General features: G+C 41.5%; 1 protein-coding gene across 1 annotated transcript; it reads right to left on the bottom strand.

The window, feature by feature from the left end:
- qsox1 (quiescin Q6 sulfhydryl oxidase 1) lies at window positions 1-21,279 on the bottom strand. The gene is made up of 13 exons (XM_077607283.1): window positions 20,659-21,279; window positions 19,722-19,822; window positions 19,012-19,060; window positions 18,743-18,842; window positions 17,498-17,588; window positions 17,258-17,403; window positions 14,453-14,587; window positions 14,247-14,376; window positions 7,767-7,889; window positions 7,002-7,140; window positions 5,884-6,060; window positions 1,605-1,766; window positions 1-885 (listed from the first exon to the last, which is right to left on the bottom strand). The coding sequence occupies exons 1-13, from the start codon at window positions 20,948-20,950 to the stop codon at window positions 266-268; spliced, it is 2,265 nt and encodes a 754-aa protein (XP_077463409.1). The 5' UTR covers window positions 20,951-21,279; the 3' UTR covers window positions 1-265.
- Window positions 21,280-21,334: the final 55 nt, after the last annotated feature.

Here is a 21,334-nt window from a genome sequence, read left to right on the forward strand (position 1 = left end):
TTTAAATGCATATCAAATTGTAATTCAAGAACAGACCAGGATTTCAGATTCAAACAAATATTCACACTTGTAACTTCAGACTCAATAAACAAAGGCAGTGATGGCGATAAAAGCCAATGAGAGCCAATTCATACCACTAAAGAAGTTTTTTGGAATTAAAAATGTCTAAATCCCAGCAGTAAAATATCCATGACATCCCTAAAAAAAAGTTGTCCTTCATTGTCACTCTGTTGAAAATAAACATTCATATGCAGAAGTAGTGTCATCAGGGCAGCGACACTTTGCCCCGCCGTAGACGCAGGCGCGTTTTAAAGAAGATGTACATGATGATGAGACACGTGGACGACATGAAATAGAGGATGACGCACAAGCTGACATCCGTTTTGGAAAAGCCGATGCTTAGCATGGACATCCAGCGGGTTCTGCGGCCCGAACCGACCCCGTCGGGTACCCCGTGCTCGTCGGAAGCCACGTTGGGCTCCATGAGCACCATGCCGAGCTTGGAGTCTCGTTCCTCCCGGTTCCTCTGCAGGGTGCGCCGCTTCACCCGGCTGGACGTGGCCACTTGCACAGATTTGGCTTTGTAGCTCCGGTTGACGGCGGAGTCCAGGTCCACGATGTCTTCTCGCACCTCTCGGGGCTTCATCCCCACGATGCTCGGCCTCCGTATCTGTCGTCCATCGTCGTCGGGCCCGATGGGTTTGGCGGCTTCGTCGTCTTCCTCTTCCTCCTCCTCCTCCTCCTCGCCCTCCTCAAGAGCAGGATTAGGTGCGTTGGCCTTCTCCAAGGCTTCCCTTGCGATGCGCTTCTGAGCCTCTAATTGTAGCATGCGGAGACGTTTTTCTTCCTGCTTGGCCAGAACTACACTTTCGTCTTCTAGGTAGTCTAAGGGGAAAAAGAAAAGATAAAACAAGTCACTTTGAGTAAGTAGGGAAGCTACGGGTGTCAAACTCAAGGCCCGGGAGTCAGATCCAGCCTGCCTACTTTGAGAAAAGGTCAAAAACTACAGAAATCTGAAAAATATTAGATTACTTTGTTTCCTAATAAATAAACAAAAACTGTGGTTGTCTGTCTGCATGTGCCCTGCGATTGGCTGGCCACCAATTCAAGGTGTTCCCTGCCTGGTGCCTGTTGTTAGCTGGGATAGGCTCCAGCACCACCCTACATCCCTTGTACACGACTCGAGCAAATAATTGTCTGCCCTTTCAGTCAAAATAGATTAGCCTTCTATCACCACGGACCACAGCCAAAGAGTTAAAGTTGTGTTTCGAGCAACCACTATTACTACAACTGTACTCGTTATTTTTTGTTTCTTTTTTTCTTTTTTAGAATACGTACATTAAAAACATGGACACAAACAGACAGACTTAAATGTCAGCATATTTCAATGTGGAATATTGACTTGATACAGCTGACCATCATGACCCATAAATATGTCGGATCCCCTGTCTAAGTAAATTGAGTTACAAAGTACAACTGTATTGTGAAACTTTCAATTTTGAGCAAATTACCACTCGCAAACTCAAAATACAAACAGCCTTCACAAACTCTCCTTGTTCATAAGTAAGGTACATTCCATGAAGACAGCGACACTTTTTCCACACCTGTGAGGATGTGTTCAGGAGAGTAGTAGTTCTGGAGGAAGAGCAGAACCTGATTGTTATTCCACTTGTGCTCTCCGTTCTCCTTCACCGTGTGGCAGTCGGCACACAAGTCAGGTGGAGGCCACTGGATCTTTGGAAATCTGGGGTCCTCACTTAAAGCCCCTGAAAAGAAAACAAAAACAAAAAAAATCTCAGAACTAGATTTTAGCCATTATTTATCATGCCTAACGTTTCTTATGATTTAAAAAAAACGCGACAAGCACAAGGTCATGGCGAGTGGTTGCACGCTTTGATTTGAGGACACGAGTGCTTTGAGGACTGGATGCAATCTGTGTTGAAGCCATTTCATCTTGTCACAGCTACCATAAATCTTTAGGCCTATATGCATACGTGCATGTAGGTCTTTTAAGAGTGTGTATGTAAATCACCTGTCTGTGTCCGTGTGCATGTAATCTACCGATTGATATTGGTGAGTGTGTGTGTGTATGTGTGTGTTTGTATGTGTGTGTCTAGGAATGATCAATGGGCTTCGGGGATGTCCCTATGGGAGGAGTGCTGAGATAATAGATGTGACCAAAGTGGACAGCTTCCCCACTCCCACACACGCGCACTCGCTTGTGAGGGAGCAGACCTCACTGGAGCAGAGCGGACCACCTGTCTGGTGGTCCTTCCGCAGCCCTTTGAAAGTGAAGTCCAATCATTAAATTGAACATGAGAGGAAGACAAGCTTCAGACGGCCGTATGCAACTAATGAATTAAAACAAAAAAAAATCTTTCAGCACCTTTTTTAATTTGACCGTGACAGCAAAACTGAAATTCGTACTTGCATTTTCATAAACAATTTGGTTAGAAAACAAAGGTAGGATGCGATGGTATGCATCCAACTGGAATATACATACTATAATACATTTGTCTAAATGTGCTTGGATCAGATTAAAATTATTATTATGTTTTGTCCACCATCCGCCTGCTATGTTGTTTTTTTAAGGCCATAGCAATCTGAAAAATTCATGTTAACAGATACCTGTTGTTCTCCATTTTACTATCATAAATGTAACCTATATTTGTTCATGGTTTCTGATAAAATAAAAAATATACCCACTCAAAACTGCATCTTATATCCATATTTTTTCTCTTCATTGTTGTATTTTTTTTGGCTGGTGTGACTTCTAGTCCCCCCAAAAATACGATACTCACCACTATATAAAAATGAATGAAATCCCTAACTTTAAGTCACCAAACCGACACACATTATACAAAGTCTAGTAATAAACTGTACATTGTCACCTTCCAGCGGCGACAATTTAGTCCCCCCACCTGCGGCAACACGCCTTCCCCTCTGCTGCTCAGTGTGAATCTCAATCACACGCACGTGCGTGAGGACTCTGCATACGCTGCTTTACATAAAAGAAACATTCATTCTCACTGTCCTGGACGTGTTGCAGCCTGAGGTATGTGGTAGAGGTGTGTGTGTGGGGGGCCGCTTTTACACATTTCAGCAGGTGGACCAGAGGGCACGCACATGCATGCACGCTTGCCTCATTCTAATCAGTTTGGCAGGTTTGTGGCCAGGGTGACATTAGCCATAGCGACCATATTGAGATTGCCACCGTGTTAAGGGTGTCATCAGTGCTCACGCTTGCATATTCATCAGGTGTAAATACCTATGGTGCGTGTTGAAAGTGAATGAACAGGTTACAGAGGCTTTAACGGCGATAGATGTCCATCATTTTGATTGGGAGGGGCCAGAGGTGAATGATCGCAGAAAAATATTGTGTAGAGCCTTTGTGCTTTCTTGACAAATTGCAAACAAAAACTATAGTGCATAAAATTTGACTTTGCAATTGATTTTGCTTTCATCACAAGTTAAGATAAGTCATTTCACAAGAGTTGTATAAGACAAAACAACTAAACAAAATTCCCAAAGCACTTATTTGAAATTGTCCTATTTCTTTTTTCATGCAGCAATTTGTTTTAATTGATCATGTTGATGTTTTAATTCCTTTAAATCGATTTTTTATTTATATTTATTGGAAGTGCCTATTGGCAGATGTGAGCAAGAGACCAGAGTAAACACGCTGCCGTTTTAGAGACTATGGTGAATTCAGGATGATTTTAAGAATGCCTTTGTACAGGTAAATATCACCTGAAGGATGTCATTTTATATAAATGAATATTTTACTTCTTTCTTTTAAATTGCATGTTGAAAGATCTCATTTATAATGAACAAAGTATGCTTCTTCCATCACTCTTGATGTTATTGGATTGTTAAAAAGCTACTGTTTTTGTGTCACCCTGTATATGCCTGGATATCAAAAGGGAAGTTTGAGACCCGTTTTATTTGAATGTAATAAAAACATTCAATTAAAATAAAACAATTTGCGCATGAACAGCTCAAATGATTACTCACAAAAAAAAGTTTTCCATTAATTTGACCATGGATGATCAATCCTGGTGGGCCGGCATTAGAAATGAATCTCCCGCTCAGCCTGTTGACAAGCAGCAACAAGACCGAGGCGCCGTCGCGCCTCTCAATGCGGCCCGCAACGAGAGGCATCACGGGGCCCTGGGGCCTCTTTGTTGCCAGCTAAATGAATTGTTCAGCCGCTTTACAGATCGCTCCTCTTTCATGCATGGGTGCCCCTGAAAGGCGCTGTGCCGCGGAGGAGGAGGGGTCGCGTGCCTTAAAGAGAGCGGAATGTGCGCTGTCACTCACTGCAGGAAAAACCTCAGACCATTGCATCTTTGCCGCCTCCCTTTCCTTTTGATTCACCGTTCTGATCCCCAGCGGTAACAAGTTACTCTTCTACTAAGGCAAAGTGTCATGCTGTTTGCCACCTGCTGTCCCACAATGCCTTGGGAATTGCTGTGTATGTACGTGTGTAGGAAGAGAGGTGGCTCCTGGGGGAGCCATCCTGCCGAGGTGCTGCGCTATCACTTGTCAAGCGGAGGTTATGAGTCTCAGGGGGGAGGAAGGGGGTCTACTCGAGACACAGGAAAAGAGGAAAGACGGATTGAAGCGGTGAGCAGCGCTCTGGGTGTGGGGTGGGGTGGGAGTGGGGGGTATCTGAATAGTGTTTAAGTGTCTGGGGAGTAGACACACGCAGAGGCGGGTGTCCCGTTGGCCCACGCTGTTCGGGACACAAGCTGTCCCGGTGATAGAAGAGGGGGGCGGTCTGCACAAACAAAAGATAGTCATTTAACAAAGTGGGCTGTTAATGACAGCGCCGGGTCTAATAAAATCAGGGGGAACAAAGACGGGGGAGGAGGTTTGCGCTCTTCTGCGAGTAATATACTTTAGTCGTACAGTCAAACAGGAGTGTTTACAGTGCACTTGAGTGAGTGGATGCTGACACAAATGTGGATTTTACCCAGTCGGAGTTGGGGAAGCTCAGGTCTGTTTGATTGGGAGGTAAAATTGGCAACAGGCAGAGTAAAAGTTCAAATAATAGTTATAGAAGGCAAAAGTTACAACTGAAACTTGTAAAGACAACAATGTTAAAATACTTAGGAGATTTGATTGAAAACTCAATAATGTTGAGAAAATTCTTCATTCAACTTTCTTTGTAATTAGGACTTCATTGTCAGTAGTAGTTTGTACTCAACATTCGATACATATTGTACTATACTACTTCAGTAAATATGTCATTTTTCTCCAACCACAGCAACGACAGAGTTAACCACTTGGGTTGATATTTCAATTTGCAACCTTTTTACATGAATTGAAAGTGAATTGGAATAGGAATGCTCAGGAACAGTTACCAGAACTGGAGCATTTGAGTTGCCTACCTAAAATATTTAGTTTGCATGCCTAGCAGGAAGTTTTATTTTTCAAAATGATTTTTTTCATATGGGGAAGCTCTACGTGAAATCAACATAGTGACCTTCCACAAGTCAAGTTCCTCAAAAACCGGAGTAAGCGGCAGAGTTTACGAGTGTGAGAGTGAAGAGGGGAGGGGCAAAATAAATCAGGATGAGACTCAAATAAGAAAACGGCCAAGCGATAGTGAACATGTATGAGGATAGGAAGGTAAGACTGGAGGGGAAAATGGGTAGTACAGAGAGACTGATGATTCACCAAAGAATGGAGGGGGTTGGTCTAAGACGAATCACCAGCTGGTGTCTGATCTGAGGATCGGTCCTTCTACCACCCAGCGCCGTCTCTAGTCGTATTAACACGACCCACTGAGCGCGTGAGGAGGACGGCGCCCAAATCTTTCCCACAAACTTGTTGCGGTAATCATGAAAGTCTGTGAAGGAACCAATGCTGCTCTCCTACCTGCTATTCTGTTGTTGACACGATTGTGTCGGGACCAAAGCCACAGGATGGAGTCCTTGAAGGTCGTGGCCTCAGCCAGGCTCTGCTTGGCCATGGTCTCAAAGTGCTCAGCGCATGGTCTGCACCCAAAGAAATTGCTAATGTAGCCAGTCATCGCGTTCAGCACCTCTTTGTGATCTGGAAGGAGATTCGTTCTTTGTTAATATAGCGCGCAGATTACACATTTGGTTTATAGTATAGAATTGTGCGACAAAAACATCTTTGGATTTATTGTACATCAGTTCTACCATCCATTTTCTGTAGCTGTAGGATCTTGTATTCCCACGCTAAAGTGGGCCAGGAGTCACTGAGAGCTGGGTTACCCTATATTGAGATGAATAATCTAGATCCAATCTGCAGATTAAACAAAGTTAACCCTCTGTGTGAATGACAGCCAGGTTATTATCTCAGGAGCTCCACATATTTTTCCGGCAGAAATGTGCTTTTGTTGTTGGTTTAGCTTCCCCATTGGTTGATAAACCGAACAGATCGTGTGTGTGTGTGTCAGGACAATGGAAGGACCGGCTGTAGGGTCCACACCTGGAATACTGCATTCACTGTGTTCATTCATGCAGAAAGTTTATGTCCTGATCAGGGGTACTACTGTACAACCTGTGAGATGGCCGGCCTGTGGGGTACCAACCAGATGGACGCCCCTTTTCGGCCAGTCCATCTGCGGGTCATGTGATGGTCCATAAACCGGGGGATTAACCCCCGCATGTGTGCGTATATATGTGTGGAGGAAAGAGAGATTAGCATCCCCGCTAGAAGTGGACCCTCCATTCATCTGCCTTGTTTTATTCACCGCTCATATTCCGCTAATCTAAAATAATCTCTTTTCACACAGTCACAATTAGGTTCAATGCAGCTGCAACTAAAAATGGGGGAACATAAATGATGAGTCCAACTGGTACTAGAGAGTTATACGCTTGAAAGCATGTGTGTGTATGTGTGCGCTCTCAAAACAGGTCATTGTAAAAAGAGGCTAATTATTGGATTTACATACAATATTCCAAACCAACCAGAACTGAACTCTAAATGGCCCTTAGTAAGAACAAGCAAATGAAAATTGTGCCCACCTGAGCCGCCAAACTTCTTAGCCTGGATGGTGAGCATGTGGAAAAGAGTCCACATGCCACAAGGGTAACGTCTGAGGTGAGGTTGTGACCCCTGACAACTTACCCACCTCACCCCCTCGGGCAAGGCGGCATCTGGAGCCTGTGAGGGAAGAAAACACCACAAGAGGAATTCCAAGTGAAGTAAAACTGCCGTTTTGCTTTTCAGTTATCGCATCTCCAAACCAACTTAATGAAAGCTGCTCTGTGTAGTTTTCTTGATCAATGAGAAGTCAATCTCAGGTTAATGGCTCAGCCCCCGCGCTAATGAACGTGGGCAGTCCGGATATCTAACCGCGGGCCGCCACTGAATACGACAACATATTCCCTCTGACACAAAGTCGTTTTTCTCGCCGCCTTCAATTGCCTTCGCAGCAGTGATTGACAGGGTTACTCACATGTCAATAGTAAAGATTTTGGGCGTGCGCAAAGTCCATTTCCTCAGAAGTGAAGTCAATTCATACCTTCTCATCGATTCATTGATCCATTGATCGGGCTTGCTAAAAGCTAATGATCCAAGTAAGTGACTCTTTCAATTAGCGAGGGGAGTGTAAACTGGAGGATAGCCCTAGACAAAAGCCTCTACATATTGAAAAGCCAAATTAGAATTGCAAGATAGTCCCACTGGATTGACATCTGCAACCACAATAATACATAGCAATAGAAATCCAAGCGGGAGGAAAGGAAAGACTATGGTGTGACGGTTTAACGGTTTCAGTCAAAACTGACCTGTACAGAGTTTTCCAGGATCTCGCTGAGCGCTTGATATGAAACTTCGTCACCAGTTTGGTCGTCTAACCAGGAACTGAGGGACTTCAACAGGTTCATCAGTATGGGGCGGCCTGGGAAGTACTGCAAAAGACAGAACACAGTATTTCATAGTAAGCTCTTTTAAATAAATGACTGGGCTTTTGCAAAATTTGCCCGTTGTTTATTTACTCCAAGACAGGCAGGGTCAAGAGATCTTCTAGTAAATGGGGAGGTCACATTGACAAGACTCTGAGCCACCTCCAACATGAGTGTCAGTTTCAAGATTTATACAGCAAAGTGCACAAAATACTAAATAACAACATGACCTTGAATTGCCTTTTGTAAATCCACAACATTTCACATGAAATGGAACGCACTCACAGTAAATATGATCACAATGTCAAGAATGTTCAAATATCTCAGCAGAGTAGATAGAATTTTTTATCAATGAGAAATTTTGTTAAGGTACAAATAGGGAGAGCAATGGAATTATTCTTGCTTAATGAACTGAACATAAATAAAAGTCAGTGTCTTTAGAAAGTGGTAGTCCGACACGGTGGGCAGGCAGACATTTTATCAATGCCAATCAAATGTGAGTATGCCAGATTGCCCGCCCTTCTTCATGATGTCATTGATAGCCATTATCACGTGAAATTGTGCTCCAGTCTATCAGTATATGTATCTGTGTGGTTAGAACTAAAGTCACAAAATAGCAACACCTGCAAGCGACGTCATTTTTATTATTTTTCTCCGTTATCAGTATTCTAAGATTACCATGATTTCCAAAACCATAAAGGACGGTTACTCCTACTTAACTGAATCTTACATGAAGGTCATTTATATGTACTAGGTACTGGCTGTCCCTTTAATAGTGATACCACAATATTATAAACATTTTGTTCTAGCAGGTCACCAATTCATCACTTGCCACACCCAATTCAAACAGATTAGATGTCTTTCATGGTCAATGGCACCTTCCAGTTGCCAATTATTATCAATGTTGCCAATGACTTCAAATTTGAAATCTCTTAGATTAAGAATAAATTAACAATGAAGCTTCAAGTCAGAAACATTCACAAGATTTAGTAATTTTGTAGTATAAATAACAAACTGCTACACCATCTGAATTTGAATACTCAACTCTCTCATCTTTCCAGAGCAATACTGATGCACACAAATTGCACTGAATCAGCAATGTAATCACTTGATTAATAGTTGCCAAAAAATCCCTGACAATGTTGTTCCCAACATTTATGAGCAGCGCTTGAGTTATGGTGCCTGTGTTTTTAAATCCCAGCACCTTCTGGAAGAATTTTCTCTTCAAGGCTGTTCTATTTCCCGCACTTCGAACCACCAAACAAGCATGCTAGGAGGGGCCAGTCCTTCCAAATAAAGTGTGTTTAGGCCTTTTTAAACCATCGCTACCATGGTGACACCCTGTGAAGGAAACTTGATATAGTAACTAGCAAAAATGAGAACACGGCGAGGAGGAAATGCAGCTGATGGACGTCTGAGAACGGCGATGACAGACTAAATGCAAAGTGCCCGTGCGTCTTTGCATTTAAGACGTGAACAAAAGACTGACTTTCGACTAAAACCGTCTGCGAAATGTGCTTCCTGTCCTCACAATTAACCTTGACATAGTTTACAGTATGGAGCTCACAAATAAACACTTTACAAGCTTTTCAATAGAATGTTTCCATGGAAAGCTCTGCCTTAAATGCTTCAAATCTTCCTTCTCATATACATAGTCCAGGTATTTTTAAATCCGAGTTACTAGCGGGAGAGCTTGCCAACGGCAAACCGATCCAGCTACGAGTCTCAAAGGAGATTTAGAAAACGTCATCCAAAAATGTACTCCTTTTTATTTGTCGCTGCCATCTGTTCACCTAAGTGCACCTGCATATGGCGACAATCTCATGCTTCAATTCATCACGCTTTAACAGGAGCTGGAAGTCACACCACTTAACTTAACCCTCGCAGGCTGCTTAGGGTGCTGCATTTTGTCCTTGTTGACAGTTTTATACGTACGAAACAAATTCAAGATATTGGAATGTTCGGGAGGCCGCCCAAGTTCCGAACGGCAGCAAAAAAAGAACGAAAGATTGTAAATCTCTGTTGGTCAATATTTTCTAATAGATGCTGTTTTGTCAAAAATCGTATAAATGACATCACCATGCACTAAAGGCTCTTGTCGGGGTGTCTGAGGGACAAACAAAGGGACCTTGTGGTCCCCGTGTCCGCTACTGGGAAAGTGACCTAATGGGTTTAGGTGTGGATCGGACGTCTGAATAACAGCCAGTCAGAAAAGCTCATTAAACAGTCATATGAATTTAAGCAGAAGAGAAGAGGCAGGTGTTTGCCAGTAATGGGCTTAGCAAAGCATCACCAAAGCAACATTATTCATGTCTCTGTTCTGGGGGTGATTGCATCAGAAGCTCTCAGTGTTCCAATGGGACATGCTGCTGACCCCTAAGGGCCATGTGATTTACTCATCACTGATAGGTATAAAAAGGCGGTGGATTTAGAGGGAAATTGTTGCTTGTACAAATTCCAGTCAGATGTCCAAATATCATTTAAAAGTTGAAGATCAACGTCCATGCCTAAATCAATTGTCCCACTTCAAATTTAGACGAGAAGATGGTCAGGCTATTTTCTGTTGATCTGGGGTGGATTCTGTTTTTTTATGTGTCCTTGTGGGAATTTTTTTTAAAATGGGTGTTGAATGTGCCATACAAAATGAATGGGGCCTTTGGAAATGGAGGTTTGTGTCAAATTTTGTTTTTTTAAGTGAAAGTATATACACATTTAGATTTTTTTTTCTTCGAACAATGAATTTGAGTTTTTTGGACCACTAAGAGATTTTATCCTCTAACAAAACAATATATCTTCAGGTTCAAACTAAAGAAATATACATGTAATGCTTTGCCTTTCCCCCAAATGTGTATTCCTTTGTCTCCACACATTTCTGATCTTCTGAAAAACAGTTTGGACATTTTCCACTTTACTTTTAGGCTATGTTAGGATTCCAATAAAAGCGCATCATTTCAATGTTTAGGCTGGGACAGAAGCTTGTTTTAGATTCCCTGCCTCCCTTTATTTGTTGCCCCTGCGGGCTTCTTTCAAGAAAAACAAGTTGGTGGTGTAATCCCTAAAAACCTCCCTCTAATGCTCTCATGCATCGCAAGATCGACTTTTTTTAATCCTTATATACGTGTAGAAAGGATTCATAAATCCGGCTTCAGTCCGACAAGACAGTAAATCTAGTCAAATATTATTATGAGCGTGTATGAATAGGAAGAGCAAGCTAATGTGAACATGCTTAGATGGAAATGAAATAAAAGGTTTGATGATGAGTGACAAATGTTGCAGAGAATCCTTGGAAAAGGAGAGATTAATACAAAACAGTAACACATCTAAACAGTCTTTACAATAGCATAATAATACAGTAATCTGTACTAACAGAAAAACATCAGCCCCCCCCAAAAAAAATTCCTGATTTGTTTCCCCTTTGACACATACATGTGATTTGTTATTATGTTTTCTTTTTGAAGCTTTGCTTACCAAACAGATTTATTTACAGTCATAATTTATGCCCCCCAAAAAAATCTGCTTTAGGGAATTTAAGTATTTGTTTTAGACCTTCAGGATTAAATGTTTAGATGATCTGTTTTTCTTTTTATTAAGGAAGCCAGCCTAAATAAATGGTAGTAACTAAAAAAGAAACAAACAAAAAACATTATGACAAGTAGAATTTAAAAAAGGACTACACTCTAATAGTATGTTATAGATATATTGTAAATGGATAAAACATTAAAAGCAAAATTAATACAATTAAAATGAATAACAAAAAAATACACTGGATATTGCCCCCACTGACATTCTATTTTTTTTAATCAAATCTATTTCATTATATTAAACTTATTGTCTGCCATTGACAATGATCAACGCTTAATTCATACAAACTGGGAGGACTGGCTTCAAATGCCCATTTTTCAGTGTCATTTACAGCATTGGACGTCCAATCGATTTTGACTGGGAGAGGCTGGCAGCGAATGATCTTGCAGCATCAACGGCAACCAATGAATGCCTTATAAAACGGTTAACAAAGGGAAAAATAAAGTGGCTCAAATCAGAACGTCAGTCACCAGCTCGCGATGATGAGAACCATGAGTCACTTTTAATCTAATCACATGACTCACAAAAAAGCCCAGGTGTCACATTTTTTTACATATTGATTCATTCATCCGAGAGGACATTCCTTCACCAACAAATGCCACCTAAATGCAAAAAATATGCGGCCTTCACTTAAGGAGTCAATTAATTAAATTTACACCAAGTCCACGTGGAAGCTGCCAGTAATGCATTTGCCTCCCGGTTTCTTGAGCCTGATCAGAACCAGCACCCCGCTTGCCTTCCATTAACTGCGCCTAACAAGCTAACTGGATGAATGGATTGTCTTTGTCGTGAGAGCGCTCAGTCAAACGTCAACAAGAGCCCTCACAAGTGGCGACCGTGACAGACGGCTTAGCCGCACAAAGCCCTGACCGGCGGCTGGGCCGCACTGTTTGGGGAGGGGGTTGGCGGGCTAAAAATACCACTGGGACTCGCTGCTATTGACTAAACAAACGGGAGCTAATGGGAGGCCACGGCGCGTGGCCCGAGCGGTCGCACACACGCACGGCGGCTCGCGGCAGCTTGCTACAAGGCCTCCCTGGAGAGGGAAAATATAATCAGGGAGATTGGTGGCAGTGAGACAGCCCCGGTGCGTGGCCAATAGGGGCGAGGGTAGCGGGTCAGATCTCATCATCACAACATGTTTGCCTGGCCGGCTGGCACACTTCGAGGAGGTAAGAAGAGTGTTGTGGGCAGAGGGGGAAAAGCAAAAGGGGAAGAGGATTAAAAAAATATATGGGTAACTGCAAGCGAAATATTTGTGGGCAGTTGTAGACATGCGTCGGGGTATACCAGAGGTTTTCATACTAATGAGACCACATCAATGCAAAGCATGTGGGCGGCGGCTCGGCTTCAATACCCCAGGGAGGCAGAAATCAAGAGGGTCAACAATAGCCATGAGAGGCTCTGAGCCTCCTCTTTTCATTCCCTTGATGAAGGTCAAAATAACATTTGTTTTATCATCTATACAAATACTTAAGATCTCACAATATCCCTATTAAGAGTATCTCAAGATCATTGTAGTCTTGTTATTGAACGGTAAACCGTTGTTGCTTAAAATTCAGTTTTGGGACACGCTTGGTAGAGCTGCTTTTGCAGAAAAGCGCTAGGGATGTATATGAATCTAAACATCGGATGGACGTGGGTAGAAAGATTTAGGGATCAGAATTGGGAACCTCATGGGACCTCACGATTCAATATGATTTGTAATGCATTGTCGTGGAAATTTTTCAGTAGCAACCTGTTGGTTCCTATATTAAACTGTGACACCTTTTTAAAACAATATATTGATTTTTTGGGGGGAGGGGGCATATTGCGAAGATATTTCTTCCGAAGAACTGAAATGGAAAAAAAAATTGAGGTTTCTGCTGCTCACGCCACTCCAAATTCAGGTTGCTCATTTTCACTGTGTTGTATTGTTTTGAATATTCTTTTGAGCAGTATTTTCTCATGCAGCTCCATAGTGGTCGTTATAACAGTGATCTGTGCTCCAAAAGGGTCTAGTTTGTAACATTTTGCCGTCTCATTCTCCATCTAGTGGTGACCTGATTTAACTACAGTATCAGTATGCATAAAGCATGTTCTAGACCCGCAAACAGGCAGAAAAATAAAGAAATAAAAAGAAAATGCAGTTCATACTGTAAATGTGCACCATTTTACTCCAGGTTTGTTCCTGAAACTAGGTCTTGCCATTATTTATAGATTATATTGAAGTATATTCATGTGTTCTAATTCCAAAGGCCTTCACAGACAGTTGACAATAAAAACACTTTTCAACTTGCAATATTTACCGCTTTATAGGGCAGATTTTTTTTTTTAAATAAAAAGTATACCCCATAAATATCATTAAGTAAAAAAATTATATCGTTTTTGTAATCATTATTGTAGTAAATTTTTTGGTTGACTATTTTTAATGAATGAATACATTTATAATTAAATGAAAAGTTATTAAAAACAAAATGGATATTTAAATAACATTTAAAAAAGGATACACTGGTGATGGTCACCAATAATATTTCTTAATTTTAAGTTAATTTTCCTAATTAACAATCAGTATTGTATTTTTCATATTAATTTTATCTCCCTTTTAAATTAAAAATAAATAAATTAAAATAAAATAAAAAGTACACTATAATTTGCCCCTCATTCATTCTGCCATTGACAGCACTAGACGTCCAATCTATTTTGATTGGCCGGCTGGCAGCGAAATATCGCTGCCAGCCCTCTCAGTTCAATTATTGCAAATAATAAAAAAGAATGAATTTGTAATTGAACTTGCCCTACCTTTGCCAACACCGAGATGTACTTCCGGAGAGAAGTTAGCGCCTTTCCTGTGAAGACAGGATGAGCGGCCAGCTCCACCCGCAACGAGTAGTGAAGGGTTGACTCCAAGTCAGCCATGTACACCCTGGATCTGTACGTAGATTAAACACGTAATTCAGGACATAGCAAAAGATCTTAAAAGCAAATATTTAGTTGCTGGTTCATGCCTGTTGAAAGGTTTCCAGAGCTCCTCTATGGATTTGCTTGAATTGTCTATGGTGGCGAGTGCAGATTTCCCTGAACGCGCCACACCTGGAAGCGCCTGAAGGGCGTAGGAGTAGAACGTTCGGGCCTCAATGTTGCTGTAGAACGAGACAGGGAAAGTTTTTAAGTCAAGATGTTCTGCTATCAAACAGAATGGCAGCGTTGCACTCTACTAGTGTCAAAAAAATGAGATTGCTAGCAGTCATCCTATTCAAAATAGATGGGACCTCACCCACAAGTTGATTTACCAAAAATGCTACCATACAAGTTTCCTAATTTGAATTTTGTGGGCTTGGTTAGCCACTTTTGAACACTAATTAGATTCTAATTAAAACAAGAAAAACAAAGCCTGCAGAAAAAAAAGGTTAGTCAAAGACAAATACGGTAGTAGAATCCAGATTGTAAAGCTTACACCCGGAAACATGGAGGCTTTTTCACTCTTATTTCAATGCAATATGTATTCGGGCCAATACGGATATTAATTTGGTACCCTCCACCACTGTTAACCATGACGTCGAACAAAGCCACTTGAAAGAAAGACGTCATCGAGCCGCTTACTGGCCATAAAGCGTGAAACTCAGAAGGCCCGAGACATTTACAATCAACACATTTGGCAACGCAGAGCTTATTTGCCAAGCAGGAATTGTTAAACAAAATGCATTGCACTCTTTTTGTTTTCTAGTCTCGCGTTATAAAAATGCTTTATGGCCTCTTGCGCTTTTCCTGGCCGTATATTTTACACACTTACTGGAAAACATTTACGCCGGCGGGGTAGATGGTGCCAGGTTATCGCGCGGCCCGGGAGAGATCATCGATTATGAAGCTAAAGCGCCTCGGCATTACCGCGCTGGCTCGCCGGATTCTCCTTCCTGCATCCTCATTGACTTTCTCCTCTCGTGCGGGATGGAGAGAAGACGGAGCGTCGTAAAACTGCGAAGGGATGGTAATAAGGCGGATGGACGCTAAAAGGAGGCTGGCGTTCCCTCACACCAGCCCGGGACTCAATTACACCTGCGGGCCTGGTGGGAGTGTTGCGCATGTGGGGGAGAGATGAGCCATTTATCCACTCATCCCCGTGGGCCGGTGTCAGCGTAGGCCGGGGCAGGGTACGCATTCACCTGGGAGCCGTGCACATTGCAAGCATGACGGATGTGCGTGCGCCTTCTCAGACGTGCGCGCACACAAGCGCGTCTCTCCCAGGATCAATCAGACATTCAAGCGATGATGGGATGCCATCTGCCGCTGTGCAGGTGAAGCCAGAAACGCAATGGCATTGTTTTCATGCAAGAAATTAAAACCTCCCCTCCTCTTGTACAGTGATGGAGATGAGGGGGGTCGAACAGAGGAGGGGGAATAAATACATCGGCAATAAATCATTTCCTCTTTGCATTTGTCAACTAAAAAGAGTCCTCTTTTGCATGCCAAGTTATTGAAAGCGCCAGACAAAGAGGCACAAGCGGCAGATGGATTTGCGAGGTGAGGAACGATCGGCGCCGCTTTATGATGGTGAATAATGGGAGCAATTTTGATGCTCTGATCCCATTAAGGGGCCAGATGTTTAAAAGTAGTCTCATGCATAGGGTTCGGCTAATGAGGATGCGTACTTGTTTTGTGCTAAACAATTTCAAGAGGCGTGGGAATGCACCTGTGTATTGGAGGTGATATACTACAATATACGTACAGTGTTGCTTTTGGTAGCTATTTTAGTTTCGCACGATGGTGAAAACACTTATTAGTCGTAATGTTTTTGTCATTTCTCAATGTGTTAGTGTTTGTCTATGTTTAGTCAGTGAATATTTAAAAAGTGTAAGACTAAGGGTGCCAAAATTGTATTTTCCGAGGGCCGCTTTTTTTAAATTCGGTAAACACGATTATATAAGCGACATCGGGTTTGATAATCGATGTAGGTGCGTGTTTTCAGGGTCATACGCGTTTGTGGTAAGGATGCCCTCGATCATATGACATCGTTAACAAAACACTATACGATAAGTTTTTTCCACATTCTCCAAGTTATAGTTTTTGAACTATTCTATCTTTCATTTCATTTTGTACTGTAAAATGTTCTCGCCACTTTACTTTCCAGCATATAAACTGGATCCAGCTTGTAATTGTAAAGGTTAGCCAAAACACTATTTTGCCTATCAGCAACCATTTAAATCCACTGCTAGTCACTTGTTTGCCAATTGTCAATTTATTGGCTTCTGATTATAATGAATGTCGAGTTGCAAAAAGGAAGTTGTGGCTGGAAGGTTGCCATGCACCGCATTCCTCGTGTGAAGATTTATGAGCTGAAACAGCCGCCTTTACATGACAATCCTTCATAACAGTTTTTTAGCGGTCGCTGTCCGATCGATTAGTGCTGAAAGTGGCATCACTCCATAAATCGTGTTTGGGAATGACCTAAAACTGTGCTGTGTGACCTTGGCATTTGGATAAATGAGGTTGTAAGCAAAGTGATCTTCCTTCATCAGCATCTTATTATTTAAAAAAAATTCCAAAGTCATTAAATTTGGGAGATTACACTAGAGTCGCTGAAATTAGGTTGGGAATTTTCATGTTGATATTCAAGGCCACAAATGTAGAAAGAACACAAGTTATGAATTCAAATAGGTAATGACCCGCAGGTGGGCTTCACTACCATCATGCATTGCTATAAACCTGTAGGAAATTCTTTCACACAGAACAAATATTAATCATCGATCATTTGTGGCAATTAATATGTGAATATTTCAAGATCTAACGGATAAAGGTGTTGTAGAAATACTCACACTTTTAATCTTGTGTAGTTGCCTCCACGATAATAAAGGTAACATGAAGGGAATTCAGTCACCCCCAATTTGGCTACGAGGTCATCGTCAGTGCTCAGGACCCTTCTGACCGCAATGTTCTCAAATTGCAACAAATCCAAAATCACCTGGGAAGAAGGGAACATTCAGCACTTGAAGAATGTGTGGCAGGCAAAGATTTTCGAATGTAGACGGCATTGATGGAGCGACGGGTGCGGGTACCTCTCTGCCAACGTAGGAGCTAACATTCTCAAAGATCAGGGCCAGGTGACGAACGTTGTTCGTCTCCAAGAAGATGTCGATTTCAGCTTGGCTGGAACAAGTTGGAGTTTGATCGTGAAGAAACATTCTAACATGCTTTCAAACAAAAGTGACTTTATTTTAGCCCCGTGTGTGCTTTTTTTACATGTATCATTAAAAAAGCGAAGCACTTTTTCCCCAATGTAAAATAGAGGAAGAAAAACTGTGGGTGACAAATGTTACAAAATTTAATTTCCTGTTTTTTTTTCTTCTCCAAAGCATCAGCATTACAATCTGCCCGTCACTGTGATGTGTGTAAAAAAAAAAAGCTGCCTGAAGGCTCCCGCAAGATTTTTTAACAAGCATGAGGTCGACATTTACTACTCTAAATTCTTGTAAATATTGGTATAGCGTCAACAATTAAAGGTTTATTTGACGAGACTAAACATGGACTTAGTTTCCATAACAATTTATATTTGAAAAGACAAGAGATTGCTGAAGATAATGACACAATGCTGAAAAACTATCTTTTTCAACCAATTTTTGCTAAAACATTTCACATTAACGCCTCCAATTATAATTTAATCGAGTACCAATCATACCCAGTTTTTCATTAGGTTTTTTTTTGTTGAAGTTATACTAGATCAAGGGTGTCAAACTCGGGTTGGTTCACGGGCCGCATTAACGTCAACTCGATTTCATGTGGGGCGGGCCATTTTTGAAATAATATTTAGATATATTTTTTTCTATTTAAATCGGATTAAAAAAACTGCATCAAAATCCCTAAATATAAAGTTTTTTTATAGACCTAAAAAATGTTTGTTTGAGCATTTTATTTTCTTAGTAAGGAAAAATATATTTTAATAATTAGTTTTTCATTTCAAAGGGAAACAAAATATTTTTGGAAATATGTTCAATATTAAAGTGGAAATCAGATTTTTTTTATATATGAATTTTTAGATTTGACTAAATGCTTTTTTAACTAAATAGACAAAAGGAAAAAAATGGATTAAATAATTGCAATTATTGACTTAAAAAGGGGAATATCAGGAAATATAATATATATCTAGAATCTTTATTTGAATTTGATCCTAACACAGAAAGTTGGCACTCATGATTTACTTTCTCGGTCGGCACAAAATGACGCGGCGGCCCAGATTTGGACCACGGGCCGCCACTTTGACGCCTGTGTACTAGACAATTTGAAATTGTGTGCTTTTTGTCTACCTGGTGGGCTCAAGTGGGGGGCAGGCTGGAGGCCATGGGTCTTGTTTTTCCATTCGCTCGATGATTTCATGACGGAGAGCTTGCATGTCATGGAAAACACCTGAAGGTCAACGGGAAAACCAAATATTTGACACTAAAATTTGTTTTGAGGCAATGCCAAACCAGTCCCAAAGATTAAGATGTTAATATTTAAGCCACAACTGAGAAGTAACCCCATAGTAAGGGTGCTTTTCACTTGTGCAGGTGTATCTCAAGGCATGATTTGATACCTTTAAAACGCCGTCCAGTGGAATCCTTCCGTCCGTAGGCATGGAAGAACTGTGAGATGGAACCAAAGTTGAGTTACACTGAAAGCTGAGGATCAAATGGGCACAGTCCTCACACGGCCATGAGAGAAGCAAAGCGACGTGGTGTAAAGTTTGGTTGGCATACAGCCATCCCCGTCTGCCTGCTTTGATCCAATCCACACTGGCTAAAATGACTTGCAGATGTTTAAGCTTGATTGTGAAGTAGAAAGAAGGAATCCTTTGTTCTAGTCACATTTACTAGCAAACAGCAGGACCCTCTCTCACATTAGCAAATCAAATTATCTATATAAAAAATAGGTTTGTGGCCTGCATTTCACACCAACAAAAGTACTTTTGCGAGTGAAGGGAGACAAGTGTGAAGTAAATTAGTGGGTGTGTGTGTGCGTATGTATGTATGCGACAATTTGGGTGTGCCTTGAGGGTTCCCGAGTAGTTGACTGGATCACAAAAGGATTACAGTATCGCGATCGCAGTATGGTGAGAAAGGCAATGACATCACAGAAATGTTTTCCAACTTGTGTCAGTTCATATTTGTAGCATAACAACAAGGATAGGATGCAAACAATATGTGCACAACTTAAAATTTTCACTTAAAGAGTTCAAGCCCCTTAAAAACCTGTAAAATAAAAACACTTAAGTGGCACTAGTGACTTGTAGGGAACATCAAGTACCTTCAATGTTGGATATCCGGTGATGCTAAAGTTTGTGCAGACCCTCCTATTATCGTCATCAGCACAGTCAATGGCTGCCAAGTCAATAGCGGGCTTCCACTCTGAAAAATAGAACATTCCGCAAACAGGATTTTAGCATACGCAGTTGCTTGTTGAACAACTATGATGAGTAGGAGCCATTTAAAAGAGTAATACAACACAGTATAAAACATTCCTAATTAAGATGGTTGCTCTAGGTATAGAAATACATAAATTGCAGATTTCTTAAGACGTTTGTTAATGAGAAAAAAAGTTAAAACAATGGCACCACTTGTGGGTGCAGCCATATTGTGAAGTCATTTATACCCACATACAGGCAGTGTACCTTGGGAAACAGTCTCTTTGTTTATTAATTATTTTTTGCTTTGATGGACAAAAACATAAGGTTAATTAAAGTTTTAGAAATTCCTAAAAAACAAACTGTTGGTGAGGAAAATGAGATAAATAATCTAGAAAATAACACAGAATACCTCCTGATACTTACAACTTCCAATACTAGGATCACGGTACCTATTGACTGACAATTTGACAATAAAACTAATTTTGATACTTGCGCCAGGAAATCAATCAAAAATATGATCTGCCAAAAACTTTTGTCTTCCTCACAGACTGGGAATATTTCAGTGCCACATTCCCATAAATAAATACAAAATATTTAACTCATTGCCTGGCATTGACAGGACATCCTTCACTTCAAAAAGAATTGGACAACGATATCGATCATCTATTTGATGCCGAGTATCGCGATAGATCGACACGTCGATATATTGTCAAACAAATAGTGAACTCATCTTCATATACTATAGCATACAGCGAGATCCAATAACATAAAACAAAGTTAAAAATAAAAATACAAGATCTGCCATTATTTGTCCAGTTGCTAGTTGTGGTGACTCACCCTTAATGTCTCTCGCCAGGCGTTTATAGACCGGCGAGAAGGCGATGCAGTGTCCACACCACGACGCGTAGAACTCCACCACAATAGCCGAGCTCGAGTTGACTAAAACGGACTTGTAATTGTCCAGGGAGATGGTAACAATCTGATCGGACGTCGTGTATAGCCCGGCCTCGGCCGCAGAGGACAGCAGAAGCAGGCAAAATGTCAGCCCGAGCACGGCGACGTGTCGGGGGGAGGATTTGGTCCTTTCTCGGCTGGAACGGGACGTGGCACGGTTCGAGTATCGCACCATCTTTCCCGATTGTTGTCACTCGGACGCAGAGTTGACCATCCCTTGGAGAAACTTCTCAACATTGGCATGAAGCCACGGGACTGACCGCTCGGGCATCAGTTTATTATGAATGCGCCTCTGCCTAGGCCTTTACGGTAATTGACCGAAAATTGATCAACGGATCTCAAATGTCACGTACCAAAGTGTGACGACTTTTATTTCCGTCCGATGTCGAAATGTTCAATCGTATGTGTCGTTAAATGACTATAAAAGTATGACGAATTACCACAAAATCGGACATTCTACCGAGCATTCGCCATTTAGTTTACTCCGGCTAGCGGAAATACGCGGAGAGCCACGTACGACTTTCAAAATAAGCGTAATCAGCGCTCCTCGTAAAAGGCA

This window comes from Stigmatopora argus, chromosome 8, assembly GCF_051989625.1.
Source record: "Stigmatopora argus isolate UIUO_Sarg chromosome 8, RoL_Sarg_1.0, whole genome shotgun sequence".
Lineage (NCBI taxonomy): Eukaryota > Metazoa > Chordata > Actinopteri > Syngnathiformes > Syngnathidae > Stigmatopora > Stigmatopora argus.